Here is an 18020-nt window from a genome sequence, read left to right on the forward strand (position 1 = left end):
GCTCAGGTCATGATCCTAGGGTCGTGGGATAGAGCCCTGCCTTGGGCTCAACACTGAGCATGGAGACTGCTCTCTCTCTCTCTCTGCCCCTCTCTCCTTGCTCCCATGCTCAATCTCTGTCTCTCTCTCTTTCTTTCTCAAATTAAAAAAAAGATAATATACGAGATATATGTAGTGCAATTAGCATCTGGGAAGTCATAGATGATTTAAATGAGTTGATTTTCTTTAAACTGGCACCAGAAGGTTAGTGTGGGCTGATGTTGGAGGAGGATGAAATTTGCTTTATAATAAGGCCCCTGAAACAATAGCGACTACATGTCAGGCTCGTATAGGGAAGAGCAGGAGGGGTAAATCGGCAGATCAGATGATCTTCGACAAGACCGGAGGATTCCAAAATGTAAACTGCTGTGGTCATCTGCTGTAGAACCTAGGAAAAGCCAATGTTGCAGATGAAGCAGGAACACACGACGGACTGCTGGAGAATATCTTGCTCAGAGGAGGCCAGTCTTTTGGTTCTAGTCAGGCCTTCAAATGATTGGATGAGTTCCACCTTCCTCATAGAAGGCCATCTGCTTTCCTCAGAGTCTGCTGCTCTAAGCGCGGGTCTCATCTAAAACCACCTTCACAAAAACACTCAGAATATTCGACCAAATACTTGGCCGCCCCGTAGCCCAGGCACACAGACACATAAAAGTGACTACCACACTCACTGAGGGAAAAATCTGTTTGCGAGGAATTTTTCTGGAAATCATTTCTGACGTTATTGTATTCATAGTAATTCGTGTTCCCAACAATTTGAGGCTGATTGATCTATTATTTTCCTGTTTTGCCTCATGCAAGCCCTCTTGTCTCCTCTCCTTGCTTCTATTAGCATTTTATATGCTTCCAAATAGCAAAATGACCATTTAAAAATTTTTTATTTAAATTTTTTTATTCTTAAGTAGCTAGACACTGTTCTTTTGTTTATTTGGTATGTACTTGGTTTATTTCATTTTTTTTTCTTTTACTAGAATATAAAGGACATGAGGGTAGGAAGCGTATCTGTCTTGTTCACTTTTATGTTCCTACTACTTTGCAGACAAGTGACTGGTACATGGTAAATGTAGGATAAATATCTGTTGAAAAAAATGAAATTAAATAGCCACGTTTACCTGGAGGACACAGAACTTCAGCCAGAAATTGACGTGGCTATCCATTTGTATTTTACCAACACATCCTGTGTGGTTTTCAACAGCCATGCCTGAGTCAAGTTTGAGTATTTTTGGACTTCCTTTCAGTTGTGTCTAGGAGAAATATCTAAGGCTAAGGCTATTATTCTCCATTGTCTTTATATTATTTTCTGAGTATTATCACATGAAAATATTTTAGGAGATGGAGAATGAAGATGGCTATATGGTCCTGGATTCCAAGAATCGTTTCAAATCCAGCTCTAAAGGTAGGAAGATTGCCTCCCCCCATTCAGACTGCAGCTTAAAATTGAATTATTCTCTTAGGAAGAGTCTTATTTTTGAATATTTTAAAGAGTTAAAATTAACTATGTTCTTGGACTTAAAAACTGTCTAAGATAGGTTATTTAGACTCATGAAAGCCTGAAAAATAAAAAGGCAGTGTCTTTGTAACCATGGGGCCTAAATGCGAATAGAATAATGTATAATCCCCCCAATGTTATAGCATAACAAAAAGAAAGTGTAACTTTCAGGTAAAAGGTCAAAAATAGTATTTTTACAGAAATTATACGTCTTACAAAATATAAGGTATTTGGAAGCTATTTGGGTATGGGATCTATATGAAGATACATGATATATTGGCAAGGTAAAGATCCAGTGCTAATGATGGGGACGGTTCTATAGTGTTCTACAGCATAAAGAGCATTTTTATGTATACGTATTGTATTTTTTAATCTTCACAAAAGATCCATAAGATTGGCAGGATAGTCCATTGGAAATGAGAGAAGGGCAAAATGAAGCTAACCCTCACTACTTAGGGCTGCTATAGTTGGGTCAAGGTTTGCTTTTGCGTATCCTTGTTTTCAGATCTGTCTCAGGTTCTCTAGGTAAGTTTAAGAAATAACATATTGACGTCTAAGCGCAGTCTGTCTACAATGAATTTGTATAATGATCATGTTGAAATAGCCATGATCCAAGCAGGGATGACATGGGCCAGGGATTTGGAATTACTGGTCACGACCACAGCTCTGCCATGTGGACTTCTATTGAACATCTTTATGTACTATTCCAGTTTCCATCTCGCAAATTTAAGTGTTTTGTTTTTGTTTTTTTTTTTTTCAAAAACATGATACTTTTCTCATCATCTGAAGGCTTAGCGTCTTTCTCGTAGTTTCAGTTTTGATGCAAATACTTCCTTTTTCACCAGTAACTCACTTTGATGTAGTAAAAACTAGGACCATTGGAGTCAAATTGACTAAATTGGACCCCAAAGCCCAAAGACGAAGTGGACCACCTTGCAGAAAATCTTTTGTCTTCTTAAATCCATACTTTTCACTTATAATAAGGCAGATCTATCTTGTGATTGCTTATGTGGGTGTTAAACCAAACTACTAGGTTTTTTTGAATTTCTAATTCAATGGAATAAATAATTCTTGGAATAAAATGAGTAAAATATATATGAAATCTGAGTATAAGTACATAAAACATGAAATAAACATACATTTAAATTATGAGTGAAAGAAGGATAGGGCTGGAAACATAAATGAGACCCGCAATCAAGTAAAAACTATGTCACATAAGCATGTTTATGCTTGTCGTAAGTTTGTTTCTAAGCTTCTTTGTTTTGATAAGAAAAACCTTGCTAATTATTCAGCTTGCATCAGAGTTACACCTATACTTAAGACATATGATTAATCTTGGTACTAAAAACAAAAAGAAAAGTTTCCCATCATAAAGCAGATACAAATAACACAATAGTGTTCTTACAGGAGCAAAACCAGGTTTCAGAGTGATTTCTTAATATTACCCCACGTAGGCCAATGGCACCCAGTTGAGTGATTCCAGAATGGGCCAGGGCAATCCACGCTATGCACTCAGCTCTCTGTTCACCTGGCTTTATATAACATCTATATTTTGGCCTATATATAAAAAAAAATCATGTTTTAATTTATAGCTATAATATTTGGGAATGAGTTTAAAATTTCCCTTTCCAGCAAATATGGAACCAGTTAACTGCAGATCTGTATGCCTAGGACGAGTGTCTCTTATAAAATTGCAGAAATGTATTTTGAGTACTTTCAGCTCAGTAGAGGTCTTTTCACTTTTGCTTAAGTAGAATAAATACCCATAGGCTAAGGGAAAAAAAAAGAAACGTATTCTGGATTTATTCTGTAATACCGACAATTGTTTCATAAATTTCGGAAGTTTTACTGCATACAGGACATTCTGTGTGTGTTGTACATATAATCAGATACACTAAGTCCATAAAAATGAAAGTAAAACGTACACGTATTACCCAGATTTGAGAAATAGCACTTTTTATTACGACTTAGAGGACAGATTATTTGTGAAATGTACAACCAAGGTTATGGAACCAAGTGCTTGTTTATAAGCTGATGAAACTGGGAATAATTATCTGAATATCAGATTATTCGACTTTGTCTTTGGCCATCCGGATGCCAAATGGGCTAGAATGGCCAGTTTGAGATACTGTTCCAATGATATCTGCATGTAAAAGGATTTCGTTTGTGGAAAGAGTGTATATATCTAACTTACTCAAAAGTGCTCAGACGTGGAAGACAATAGATAATACTGAAGGACAATAATAACAAATATCCCTGTTTAATGTCTTTGGATGCTCCCTGTTATCTCCTGTGTAAAGAGACCACTCCTCCCAACTCTGATCCAGCGGAGTACTATGGCATAATTTCTATACGAGTACCTTTAATTAAAGATCTACGATGCTTTAGGTTGACACAGATTCTTGTCTGAAAAGTCAAGCCAGGAAAATACTACATAGCATATGTAAGAGTGAAATAGCGTGAATATCACCAGTACCGTGATTGGTTCATAATAGAACTTCAGTACATGTTTTTTTTTTTCCTTCTCTTATTTCTAACAGTACATCATTAAAATAAATACTACATAAAAATAAACTTAAAAAAATTAAAAAAATAAAATAGGGCACAAATAGACAAAAATCATGTTGTGATAAAAATTAAACAATACATATAACATATATACACTTGACAATAAAAAATCCAACAATAAAATTAATAAAAACAATTCCATTTATAATATTATAACATTATATATATTATATCTAGAATTATTTTATATAGAATTAATTATTCTATATGTAATATATTGATATTATATAATATATAATATTATATATAGGCAATATACATATATATAACACTCCACCTATAAATTGTGTATGATATTAATACATAATATATACAATTTAATAAATCATTTTTAAGTCGCCAAAAACATCGCCAAATAATTACCAAAGCAAGACAATGACAATACAATCCAACACATTAAATAACGGTAACATCTGTTTGTGTCTGGACTATAAATATTTTTTAATTTCAAATTTTCAATTAATCATAATTTTAGTGCCATATCTGAAATGAACAGAGATTTTTTTTGTAATCAAAATAAACAGGAAAATATTTATAAAGTGAATAATCAAATGAACTCTAAAATTCACCAAAAAAACTCAATATTTCAGAATGTTCCCTGTATCCACCGTATTATTGTCTTATGCTAGTATGTGGCTGCATTGGGATCCTTATTATCATGATCACACTGATTTGCCTGAACTTTGGGGGTGAGTATGGAGTTTTTATTAACTTTTACACTTTGAGAACGTAAATGTTGATTTTTAATTCTTCTATTTTTTTATTTTTTAAGTTTATTTATTTATTTTGAGAGAGAGAGAGAGAGAGAGCACGTGTGCAAGCCAGGGAGGGGCAAAGGGAGAGAGAGAATCCCAAGCAGGCTCCCTGCACTCCTGCCATGGGGCTCAGTCTCAAGAACCCTGAGATCATGACCAGAGCCGAAGTCAAGAGTGGGACGCTTAACTGACTGAGCCACCCAAGTGCCCCGATTTTTAATTCTTCTTACTATCAAGATCAACACCATGTTGTAGCCCCAAATTGGTAAATTAAACTGACCAGCCATATATGTCATATTCAAAATTATTTCAAATTAAAAAATTAAGAAAGTTAAATATAAAATTAGCATCTGTTTGGCATCTTTTCTTATGAAGAGCAGTTACTAAAAAGTTAACTTATTTTATAAAAAAATTAGTGATATATTTTTATAAAATGCTCATTGGTATTATTTTCAGAGATAATGATTGAATGTACTAATGTGATTAATGTGATGGTTGAACAAGACGAAGGACCTGTTTGAAAACCATTTTAGATGTACCTCTGTACTGTGTTTTTTTCTTTTTCCTGAAGTGATATTTAATGTGTATAATCTATAGTTGTTCTTTTTGAAGCAACTAGACCGATACATGGATTTCGACAATTTTCTGTTTTTCTTTGAAACATTCTTAAAAATGTAGGGCTAAAAGGGGCTCTGTTTTATATGTAATGCTGACATGGAAACATAAACTGGTGGTTTTTGAGAGGAGAGGGCTAAACATGGGTGAGACCCAAGGCGACTTCCCTGAGGGAGACAAAAAATAAAGAGTCTGTTTTTGTATCAGGCGAGTACATTAGTTTTTTTTTTTTCCTGATAGAGCAGGGGGAAAATATCAGCTATTTCTAAGACCAAATGAATATTCTAATTAATTTAGTTTTTCTGTACTTTGCACAACATTTTGGCCGCGAAGTTGCCAACCAATCATATCCTTCAAATGTGTTCAAATTTATATTGAAATCAAACTAATAAAATGAGATTCTCCGCCTATTTGAGAGTCAATATTAGGTTATTAATATTGGTTTTCATACGTCCATAAGTATTATTGTCCGTAATTATAAGTCCGTAAGTATTATTGTCTTTTAACCAGCAATTCTAAGAAATTGTGCATACTGTAATAATTATCAGTTTTTTTAAGTCCTTAAAATTCAGAAACAAATGGTCTTTTGTTAGACACTAAATACGGTATATATAGGCTACCACTGACCTCTTGTAACTCAGTTATCTTTTCTGTAGAATATAAATGATAATATAATTGGTGCAATAATCATTGCTTTAGAAAATGATGCTATTGAGAAGAGATGAATAGAATTTGACTCACTGATGAAATATTAGTAGGGACAATATATTTTTCTAGTAATATTGTTTTAGTGATATTTAGTGAGATTAAATTTGTGCTTACACTTTACACAAATTGTTTTAAATGCTTATTTATTTTTGAGAGAGAGAGAGAGCACAAGCATGAGTGGGGGAGGGGCAGAGAGAGGGAGACACAGAATCCGAAGCAGGCTCCGGGCTCCCAGCTGTCAGCACAGAGCCCGACGCGGGGCTCGAACTCTCAGACCGTGAGATCATAACCTGAGCCAAAGTTGGACGCTCAACCAGTCGAGCCACCCAGGCGTCCCTTGTGCTTCCAATTTGACCAGTTTAAAAATATTTTCCATGGCCTCCCGTTCAAAACAAAGTATTGACCATACATACATACATCTGCCCTCTCCTGAGATTCTGGATTAGAACAGTAAAAGACATCAAAATAGAATAAATTAATAAAGGCACAAAGAATGGGAAGGGTAGAAAATTGGAAAGGAAATGAGAAGCAGAGAGGATAATGCTATTGGATTAATCAACGGAGAGAATCAGTGTAGAGAAGGCACAGCACACAGCTCAGTGTAGATGAAATTATTCCTCACGGCAAAACCCAGGCAGCACTCTTTTCAGAAAGGACAGTACAGAGTGTAAAGAGAAGTCTAAAGGGAAATGAGTAGCTAGAAGACTTTCTAGGGAATGCTCGTTCAGACTGTTGTCTTGACAACCTCTTACTCCACTCACACGGTAGCATTTGCTACTATATCATGCCAAAATAAACAAAAACAAAACCAAAAACAAATCCTTGTAAAACAATGAGATACAGGGGCACCTGGGTGGCTCAGTCAGTTAAGCCTCCGACTCTCGATTTTGGCTCAGGTCATGATCTCACGGTTGGTGAGTTTGAGCCCCACATCGGGTTCTGTGCTGGCACCGTGGAGCCTGCTTAGGACTCTCTCTCCCTCCTTCTCTGCCCTTCCCGCTGGCATGCTCTCTCTCTCTCTCTCTCTCTCTCTCTCCTTATTCCTCTCTCTCTCTCAAAATAAATAAAGTTTAAAAAAAAAAAGAAACAATGAGATACATCACCAGAACAATTTAGGGCTCGTCACTTCGAGAGTGGTGGTTGGTGCCATAAGCCTGTGTCCCCTTATTTTTGTACCGGAATGGGAGAGGGGTACAGTGTGTTGATTTCCACATAGCTTGGCTATTTCCTGTCTTCTTTCTATCTAAAAATTCATGATAGCGAACAAAATACCCCGGAGGGTACAGAAAAGCGTCAAGAAGGAAAATCAATAAATATAAACACCTGGAAGTAATCTGAGACAAAAACACAAAAAATTGTCCATCTAGAAAAGATAATGTCTCTCTAACAAATTCCCAGAAGAAGAGAACAGGGGGGAAAGTAGATGTGAAATAATAAAAGAATACATTTTAAAAAATTTCAGGGGAGCAAAAGCAAAACCCCCAAACTATGAGTTTCCAGCTTATGCAAGCCTACCAAATTCAGAATAGGATATGCAAATAGATATAGATAGATGATAGATGGATGGGTAGAGATAGATGATAGATAGATGATAGATAGAAGATGAAAGATGGATGGATAGATAGAAATAGGTAGATGATAGATAGATAGATAGATAGATAGATAGATAGATAGATATAGATGATAGATAGATAGATAGATGATAGATAGATAGATATAGATAGATGATAGATAGATAGATAGATAGATATAGATAGATGATAAATAGAAGATGAAAGATGGATAGATAGATATAGATATCTGATAGATATAGATGATAGATAGATAGAAGATGAAAGATGGATGGATAGAAATGGGTAGATGATAGATAGATAGATAGATAGATAGATAGATAGATAGATAGATATAGATAGGTAGATAGATAGATCCTCATCATATTTTAGGGCACCATGGGCAAAGACATGACCCTAAAGTTTTACATAAAGAATTGCTTTTCTCCCTAAACCAAGAGAAACATATGGGCACCAGGAGTTTTAAATGTACATAAAAGGACACTGTTGTAGCAATGCCTTCAAAGTTATGAGCTAAATTGATTTTAACCTAACTTTAAAAAAAGAGTAATCAAGCAATATAATTTTTCCATGCATACTTTTAAACAAATAAAGAGGGTGTGTGTGTGTGTGTGTGTGTGCGCATGTGCTGGTTTTAGACAGACTGAAGCCAGCCCAAGAATGTGGTAAAAAGCCATTTCAGGTTATCAGGTGTTCTACGTTCCTGGAAAGCAATGATTTCAGTCTACACAAAAACAATCTACAAATGATGCTACAAGATACTGAAGGGACTTGATATAGTAAAAGGGAGATGGGGAGGGGGGAGGGTGGTCCGGACTGAGAAGAAATAGCATTAATTAAAAAATTCATTGATAAGAAGAAAATAATTTACAAAAGAGTAATAGATACGAGGTTTAAGAATGCACACAATATTTAGAATTGTGATTGGCATCTAAAGATATGGTTAAAAGCGGGCAAAGACAGGAATGGGGGCAGATGAGAAGAGAGAGTGAATTTTTATTTGCATGTCTTCGTTTTGTGCTACTGTTTTTATTCTCACATACCTAGATGGCTATTCATTTTCGCATGTTTCTCATTGTATTTTTTTTTCTTTGCACTGAGTACAGAGGAAAAAAAGGATTTCTCCCAGAAAGTAAATATCAGCCGTCTAGCAGGTAATGCTCTCTTTTTTTGTCTGCTCTATGCTTGAATGAAGAGATTCCAACTGGTCACGCGAATTCAGGCAAATTAACCACGAGTCTTCTCAACTTTCAAGTGGGGATATAATATTTACACCATAGAATATGTAGCGTCGGTTAAACGCACTGTGATGGTTGAGGGTCATCTCGGCCACACACTGGTACCCGGATGTTTGATCAAAAACTAGCGTAGGTGTTGCCGTGAAATTACTTTTTAGATGAGATTAGCATATAAATCAGTAGAGTTTGGGCAAAGCAGATTACCATCCACAATGTGCGTGGGCCTTATCCGATCCACTGAAGGCCCTAAGAGGAAAAAATCCGAAGGTTCCCCAGAGGAAGAGGGAATTTGACCTCCGGTCTGCTTTTGGACACAAACAGCAATATCGTCTCTTCCCTGGGGCTCCAGCTTGCCAGCCTGTTCTGCACATTAGATGACAAAATCGATTTCATACGATTTTCTGTTATCATATTCTTAGATTCGTTTATGATGCAAAATAAAAGTGGAAGTAGAGACTTGTTATAATGAAGCTCCATAATTCCCTTTCAAACAGCATCAACATTTACTGGCACATAATCAGTATTATTTACGTCTCCTCCTGTCATCACTTCTCCAGACCAGATTCCGTTAAAAGCGATTGTCAGATATGCCGCTTAATGCTTAAACATATCAGTACGTGATTCTTACCATTCCCAGCTCCTTTTGCAAAACGCAAACGCGGCATCGCCACACAGCCTGTGCTAGTTTTCTCTGGATGCGTAACAAATTAACACTCGCTTAACAGTTTAAGGCAATAGCTGCTAATTACCTCACCCTTTCCAGGGGAGCCTGGGCACGGCTCCACTCAGTCTATTCTTCCGCGTCTCACGGGACACAGTTTAGGTGGTGATGAGATCACACACCTTTCCGGAGCTGAGGTTCCTCTTGTGGACTCACGTGGTTGTTGCGACAATTCAGTTACTTGGAATTGTAGGACTGAGATCACGGCTCTCTCGCTGCCTGTCACCCAGGGCTGCTCTAGTCTCCAAAAGGGCCCCTGTGTTTCCGTGCATCGTGTCAACTGTTGCACCTGCCCTCAAGACGTGAAAGCGTAATGCTTCGAAGAAAATCGAAATTACCTTTCTCTTTAGAAAAGGCCCAGTCCCCTTCTTGAGCTCTGGTACCTGGTGAAATCAGGTCCATCTAGGGTGGGGGGGTGCCTGGGTGGCCCAGCTGGTTGAGCACTCAACTCTGGATTTCCACTCCGGTCATGATCTCAGCGTTGTGAGATCAAGCCCCACGTTGGGCTCTGTTGCTGAGCCTGCTTGAGATGGTCTCTCCCTGTCTCTAAAAAAAATAAACACACACACACACACACACACACACACACACACACACAACAAAAAAACCAGGCCCACATGGGATAATCTCTTCATTTACTCAAAATCAACTGATTGGGGATCCTTCTCTCGTCTTCAAGACTCTTTCATCTTATCCTACGACATAACTTAATCATGGGAGTGATATCCGATCATATTCAGAGAGTTGACTCACACCCAAAGAAAGCAAATTTCATACAGCAGGTATGCCAGGAATTTGGGGAGATTTAAAAATTTCCCTAAGAACGTTTGACTTCTGTCTGCCATTAATTCCTAAGACAAAATCATCGATATCTTCTTAAGATCATCTACGATCCAATCATCATTAAATTGTCTTTTTTTTTTTTTTTTTTTCCCTTGGGGTGCCTGGGTGGCTCAGTTGGTTAAGCATCAGACTCTTGATTTCGGCTCAGGTCATGGTCTCGTGGTTCATGAGACTGAGTCTCACATCGGGCTCTGCGCTGACAGTGTGGAGTCTGCTTCAGATTCTGTTTCCCTTTCTCTCTGCCCCTCCCCACTCATGCTCTCTCACTCGGAAAAAATAAATAAGCATTTAAAAAATTAAATGTAGGGGCGCCTGGGTGGCTCAGTCGGTTGAGCATCCAACTTCAGCCAGGTCACGATCTCGCGGTCCGTGAGTTCGAGCCCCACGTCAGGCTCTGGGCTGATGGCGCGGAGCCTGGAGCCTGTTTCCGATTCTGTGTCTCTCTCTCTCTCTGTCTCTCTCTCATGCTCTGTCTCTCTCTGTCTCAAAAATAAATAAACATTAAAAAAATTTCTTTTTTAATTAAATGTCTTTTTTTCTTTCATGTGATTTGTTAGAATCAGACTCAGAACAAAGACCATAATTGGCGTTTGATTAAAATGTCTCTTCAGCCACTTAATCTGTAGGTCCTCTTTACCTCCCTTTTATAGTTTCTTTGTCATTTATTTGTTAGAAAAAAAAAAACGGATCGTGGTTATGTATCATTTCTCATATTCTGGATTTTTCTGTTCATACGGCCATGGTATTTATTCATATGTTCGTGTCCATTTAACATGTTCCTCTGTCTTATCAAGTAGTTTTAAAAACTAAGTATGTTAGGTGCTTAGAAATCTGCCTGGTCCACTATAGTGCCTCTATGTGTCTGTTGTTATTATTATGTAAAGCATCTGATACAGGAATTGATACAAAGTGTCGCTCACTAAATGTTTTACTCCATCTTGATCCCTAGGATATTTCTTCTTGTTTTATTTTTTTTATTATTATCATTTTTAAATGTTTATTTATTTTTGAGACAGAGAGAGACAGAGCATGAACGGGGGAGGGTCAGAGAGAGGGAGACACAGAATCTGAAACAGGCTGTAGGCCCTGAGCTGTCAGCACGGAGCCCGACGCGGGGCTCGAGCTCACGGATCGTGAGATCATGACCTGAGCCGAAGTCGGCCGCTTAACCGACTGAGCCACCCAGGCGCCCCTCTTCTTGTTTTAAAAGATGGCACTTGAATCTGAATTAACTGTAAGAACTCTTTTTGACAATTAATATCCACATTTTGCATCATTTTTTTTTTGATATGTCAACAGTGACACTGATCATTTGGAGCATTTTTAGAGTGTCTTTGTAGTTCTACAGCTGTACTTTATTGACCACTTTGTCAATCGCCACGTAATGCAATTACTTAGTCCTAATGCCTCTTTCTCAATAATAATAATGAATAGATAGCCCCTTTCAAATCATAAATTGGAAAGGATACTTGAGGTTATTTTATACTTTTTAACACACAACTATGTACTTGTAGAACTGAGTGAGACTCCAGTTATCCTGAGTCTTCAAATATTCTGGCAAAACTGTAATTATTCAGGATTGGCAATACTTGCCCTGGTACAGAATGTATTAATGAGTTAAGAATATATGTAAAGTTGTATATATAGAGAACTATTCCTGGATAGTTTTCTTTAAGTCATATTTCCTGATGTTACTTTTATTTTCCATTTTAGCTGGACAATATACATTCAATTTCCTACAATAATTTTTTTACAAAGATTTAGGCTTATCTAGCACAGACTAAAATATTAGCAATGAAAAATATGACATGCCTTAATGTATGGGCATTTAATTCAGTCATCACCAATCAACAATGACATCAACCATTAAATCAAAGGGTTATACGAGGGTGATTCAGTTGGTTAAGTGGCCAATTTCAGCTCAAGTCATGATCTCGATGTCTGTGAGTTTGAGCCCTGTGTCAGGTTCTGTGCTGACAGTTCAGAGCCTGGAGCCTGCTTCTGATTCTTTGTCTCCCTCTCTGGCCCCTCCCCCACTGGTGCTCTGTCTCTATCTATCTCTCAAAAATAAATATTAAGAAAATTTTTAAGAAGGGTTAGATGGTAGGAAAGTCAAAGACAGTCACTTCAACAACCTTCCAGACAGGTAAATGACAAGGAAGGAGATGTTCACAAATGACTAGGCCATAGGAAGCAGAAATTATGACTGGTTAAAGGCTTTGCTTTTGAGGTGGAAATGCAATTGAACAGTAAAATATAAGTATAATTTGGATGAAGAAGAAGGAAGAGAAAGCTATTCGAGACTAGGGAGACCATGTCCATGAAAAGCACAGGAGGATCAAACTATCCAGTGCAATCATGTAAGTAATGTCAATGGTAAGTAATCTCATAGAAATGAAATCCAGGCTGTGAAGACGACCTCAAGAAAAAGGAAACAGACCAGACAGTAGAGAGATTTAAACAACAGGCTCTTATTTCTGTTAGTTATAAATAATCAAAATGTTACACATTGGTGTCCTCTAATTGTGGGGGTCAGAATTCGCATGCTTTTTTCTCCCCAACTCCTCACCCAGTATCCTGCCCCCATTCCAGAAATAGACATATTAATGAATCAGTCTCATTCTCGTTCTGTTAATAGAGCTGCCTTTGAATCATACAGGATACTATTCCCACTTTATTCAGGGTGGAGTCTAATTTTTTTCTCTACATTTTCCTTCAGGAAATAATCATGTGTGCCCAAAAGACTGGCTGCTGAACCAAGGGAAATGCTACAGGTTTTCAATGCCTTCCAAAACTTGGAATGAGAGTAAACATGATTGTGTGTTCCTACAGGCACATTTACCGGTGATCCAAAGTTTGAAAGAGCTGGTGAGGAATCAAAAACAGGATCTAAGTACCCAAGGAAGACTTTCTAGGTGCCGTTATAAGAAGTGTGGGTGGTTTAGAATCATTGCTTTTGAACGTTCGGTAGCTATGATATAATTACTATTGTTTATTTAAAAAAAACCCTATCACTTATGAAATAAATGATTATTTACCATTCCATCAATGCCTGGCACAGTGCCTTAGTCTATAGAGGGCATTGAAATTTTTTTGAATAAATTTATAAATGAATACACCATGTCCTTGATAGGAGTTCATACAGAAGAGTTTAAAACCTGGAAATCCTGCTTGGATTGGACTATATATTGCATCCCCAGGAAAACAATGGATGTGGATAAATAAACACCTTTTTGTGGAAGAAAACAAGTAAGTAATTATTTGGGGGGAAAGAATGGTGGCAGTCATGTTGCCTTATTTATAGACAGGTTTTTTTATGTTTTTGTTTTTGTTTTTGTTTTTGAGAGAGCATGTGGGAGCATGGGGTGGGGGTGGGGGGTGGTTGGGAAGGAAAAAGGGAAAGAATTTTTAGCAGGCTCCACTCAGCAAGGACCCCAACATGGGGCTCCATCCAATGAACGTGGGATCATGACCTGAACCAAAATCAAGAGTCAAACACTCAACCAACTGAGCCACACAGACTCCCCTATAGGATAGTATTTTTCCAAGTATTTTTTAAAAATGTTTACTTATTTATTTCGCGGGGGGGAGGGGCAGAGAGAGGGGGAGAGAAATAATCCCAAGCAGGCTCTGAGCTCAGTGCAGAGCCTGACCCGGGCTCGATCCCACGAACCCTGAGATCATGATCTGAGCCGAAATCAATAGCTGGAGGCTCAATAGACTGAGCCACCCAGGCGCCCCTACAAAGGTGTTTTTTTTTTTTAATTTTTTAAAATGTTTATTTATTTTTGAGAGAGAGAGAGAGACACAGAGCACAAGCAGGTTTCAGGCACGGAGCTGTCAGCACAGAGCCTGACGCAGGACTTGAACCCACGGGCTGTGAGATCTTGACCTGAGCCAAAGTCAGGTGCTCAACAAACTGAGCCACCCGGGTGCCCCAAAGTATTTTCAATAAGCTTCCATACTTTCCAGTCTTTTTATATTTCTTCCTCCTTTCCTCTCTTCTTCCCCCCTCCCCTTTTCCTTTCCTATCTCTCTTTTTCAGGCCTTTTTCTCTTTCTTTTTGCTTCCCTTTTTTTTTTCTTTTAACAAGCACTAATGAGAAACAGGGCTAGCAAGTGCTCACGATGACGTCTGGAAATTTTCATGGTCAGGAAATAATAACGACTTGATAATTTTTAAGCCAAGTTAAATCTCATTTAAAATAATTTTTGTTGTAGATAGTAAATGCGCAGATCAAACGCCCCTATAAATAAAAGCATCCAGAATGTATACAAATGTCTCAGAAGTGAGAAAGTGTGAATTTGAAAGCTTGCTCCCTGCATGTTCTCCCAATTGGTTGACGTCAATGTCTTCGTCTGTATGAAAAGAATAGCAAAGCTTCCCTCACAATGTTCTTGTGTGACCAATATAAGGTAATGCATGCAAGGGTGCTTTAAAACTCTCACACATATTTAGGCTTTCTCTTGTACACCCCTGTTTTCTTTACACATCACTAGAGCACCCGGCTTGTGGCAAGTTTGAAGCAAAGGCCATGGAGCGATAGGCCATTTTGGTCTGGCTATTTATGTACTCCTAGACACTTCCATTCTCCACAGAGTATCATCTTTCCTGAACATAAAACTAAAGTATGAAGCAGTATTTATTCTTGGGCCCTGCTTTGCTAGCGATCTTAAGACGAAAATTGGTAAGGAATACCTAGACTTTTTTTTTTTTTTGGAAACCAACATATTATTGGAGCATGATATAACGCTTTCATTTAGAGGTGCGTGGGTGGCTCGGTTGGACACTGGTGAAGTGTCCAACTTGATTTCGGCTCAGGTCCTAATCTCAAAGTTGTGAGATCGAGCCCTGGGGACAGGCTCCACGCTCAGTGTGGAGTCTACTTAAGATTCTCTCTCTCTCTCTCTCTCTCTCTCTCTCTCTCTCTTTCTCTCTTTCTCCCTCTGTTCCTCTCACCCGCTCACACACATGCTCTCCTTCTCTCTAAAATAATTTTAAAAGCTTTCATTTAATTATATAAGGAAAAATTATATGTAGATGGTTATAATAGTGTTTGCTTCTTATTTTTAAACACTAACCAGCAACTAGAAAGTATAGGTAAGGAAATAGTTTTCTCCAAAAATATTCTCTTGACATATGTTCCTCATCATACTATTGAAGGTAAGGAAGAATTTAAGTCATCTAAACAGGTTTTACTTTCACTTAAAAGCCATTTCCCCCGCGGGTTACTGTTTGTAACTCCCATTGGTATAAGATATCTATCACTTTGCAGTCATTACCCAAAACTTACATTTTAACATCTAATTACCTTTTATAGAAAATTATTTTGCTGTGTGGGGAAGGAATAGATGGGAAGCAAAACTGAAACTGAAGTTCAGTTGGAAGGCTGTGATCAGAGACAAGGGAGAGGCAACCGCAGCCTAGGCTGGGAGTGAATGGGTATAAGGACCAATCTCGATGTAGAATACCAGAATTTGCTGGTACATGCAATTTGAAAAGGTCAGAGGGTGGGAAGAGACAGGGACGCTTCTAATCTTTGGGCTTGAGGTTCTGTGGTAATGTTCCTCTGGTAAGAGAGTCATCCCAAAAGAGAGGGTGTGGAGGGTATGCAAATCAAGAGTGCCCAAATGCAACCATTGACCACAAAAGAAGGGTCCATTCTAAAACCTCTGGAACATTCCATCTCGGCTGCCTATACAAGTTGGGCTGGAGGAAACGTTAAGAAATAGGACCACAGGGGCGCCTGGGTGGCTCAGCCGGCTAAGCGTCCGACTTCAGCTCAGGTCACGGTCTCTCAGTTCGTGGGTTCGAGCCCCGCATCGGGCTCTGTGCTGACAGATTCTGTGTCTCCCTCCGTCTCTGACCCTTCCCTGTTCATGTTCTATCTCTCTCTGTCTCAAAAATAAATAAACGTTAGGAAAAATTTAAAAATAAAAAATTTTTAAAAAAGAAAAAAAAAAGAAATGGGACCGTCATTTTAAGAGAAATGCTCTAATGTCTATGCTTTATCTCCTAGTTTTCTCATGATTGGATCAACGGATCACACAAGCTGTGCTGTCGCAACAAGAAATCAGGTGTATTCTGAAGACTGTAACTCCAACTTTAATGGCATTTGCCAAAGAGATGCTGTCTGAACAACAAAAACAAATCTGTGCATTTAAACAAAGATTTGAAGAAAATGCATATGGATAATAGTGCCTATCTTTTTTTTTTTTTAGCGGAATGCAAATTTGTTTCCTTTCTATACTATTAAAAAACAAAATTCGACTGAGGAAATTTAAAGATATAATTGGCATTATTCAATGATTCGTGAACTGGGTAGCATCCCACCAAGCAAGTAAAAAAAAGAGCTCCAATGAGCTACAGAGAAGGAAAGGCTTTTTAAAGGCATACAGGGGTGACAGAAGGAAATCAGAAACAATAAAAAGATTATTTGGGGCAAGGTCACCTTTCTTTGGGGCATGAAAATGGGCCATCAGGTGGATTGCCTTATTAGGGTTGACCAGAACATTCTTGACTGACCAGTTAAGATTGTATTCTTGGGGAGATCCAAGCTGCAGTTAGATTAGGTATTAAGTTTTGGTTTCATGACAGGTGCTTAGCATGAATGACTCCATTTTGGGCCTGTTGTCTCTATTTTCACAGTACAAATGTAAAATTTTCAAATATTCCGTATAGAAATAATACTTCAAAATAAGGAAATATGACTTATTTTTAAACAAGAAAACACTCTTTCCTATTGTTTCAATGTCTAAAAAGATAATTAAATTTCAACTTGTAATCCTGCCTTATTCGTTGTCTCTGTCCTATTGGGTTTGAAATCCTGAGCATTTGGTGAAGAAATAGCCTAAGCAGACAGATAGACCGTTTTTTTTCTTCATGGTGGGCCTTTTCCCCAAGGTTGTTTTCCAATTTTTATCAAAAAGAAATCAAACTTTCAACTGGTGATAAAGGACTCAGATGTTGTAAGCATGAGATGTCTATTTGAGGTAATACACAATCTTGTTTTCAAGGTGATTCCACAATTTATTTTCCTTTAATCAAATTTATATTAAAATTATTATGCTATGAATGATCCCATTCCGTTTCTTTTCTAACTGAAGTTCTGTGCAAACTGAAGTTTCTTATTTTCCTCTCTTTATTTATTTATTTATTTATTTATTAACGTTTATTTATTTTTGAGACAGAGAGAGACAGAGCATGAATGGGGGAGGGTCAGAGAGAGGGAGACACAGAATCTGAAGCAGGCTCCAGGCTCCAAGCTGTCAGCACAGAGCCTGACGCGGGGCTTGAACTCACTGACCGGGAGATCATGACCTGAGCCGAAGTCGGCCCTTAACTGACTGAGCCACCCAGGCGCCCCTATTTATTTTTAAATTTAAAAAAATAATAATGTTTATTTTTGAGAGTGAGATAAAGCACAAGCAGGGAGGGGCAGAGGGAGAGAGAGAGGGAGACACAACACAGAAT

The 18020-nt window shown here is 37.9% G+C and overlaps 1 protein-coding gene across 1 annotated transcript; it reads left to right on the plus strand.

The window, feature by feature from the left end:
- Positions 1-1265: 1265 nt before the first annotated feature.
- On the plus strand, positions 1266-17622 carry KLRF2 (killer cell lectin like receptor F2). Its single transcript, XM_023256764.2, has 6 exons — positions 1266-1435; positions 4687-4785; positions 8852-8899; positions 13267-13415; positions 13681-13796; positions 16567-17622. The coding sequence occupies exons 1-6, from the start codon at positions 1372-1374 to the stop codon at positions 16682-16684; spliced, it is 594 nt and encodes a 197-aa protein (XP_023112532.1). The 5' UTR covers positions 1266-1371; the 3' UTR covers positions 16685-17622.
- The last annotated feature ends 398 nt before the right edge of the window (positions 17623-18020 follow it).

Source organism: Felis catus, chromosome B4 (assembly GCF_018350175.1).
Source record: "Felis catus isolate Fca126 chromosome B4, F.catus_Fca126_mat1.0, whole genome shotgun sequence".
Taxonomy (NCBI): Eukaryota; Metazoa; Chordata; class Mammalia; order Carnivora; family Felidae; genus Felis; species Felis catus.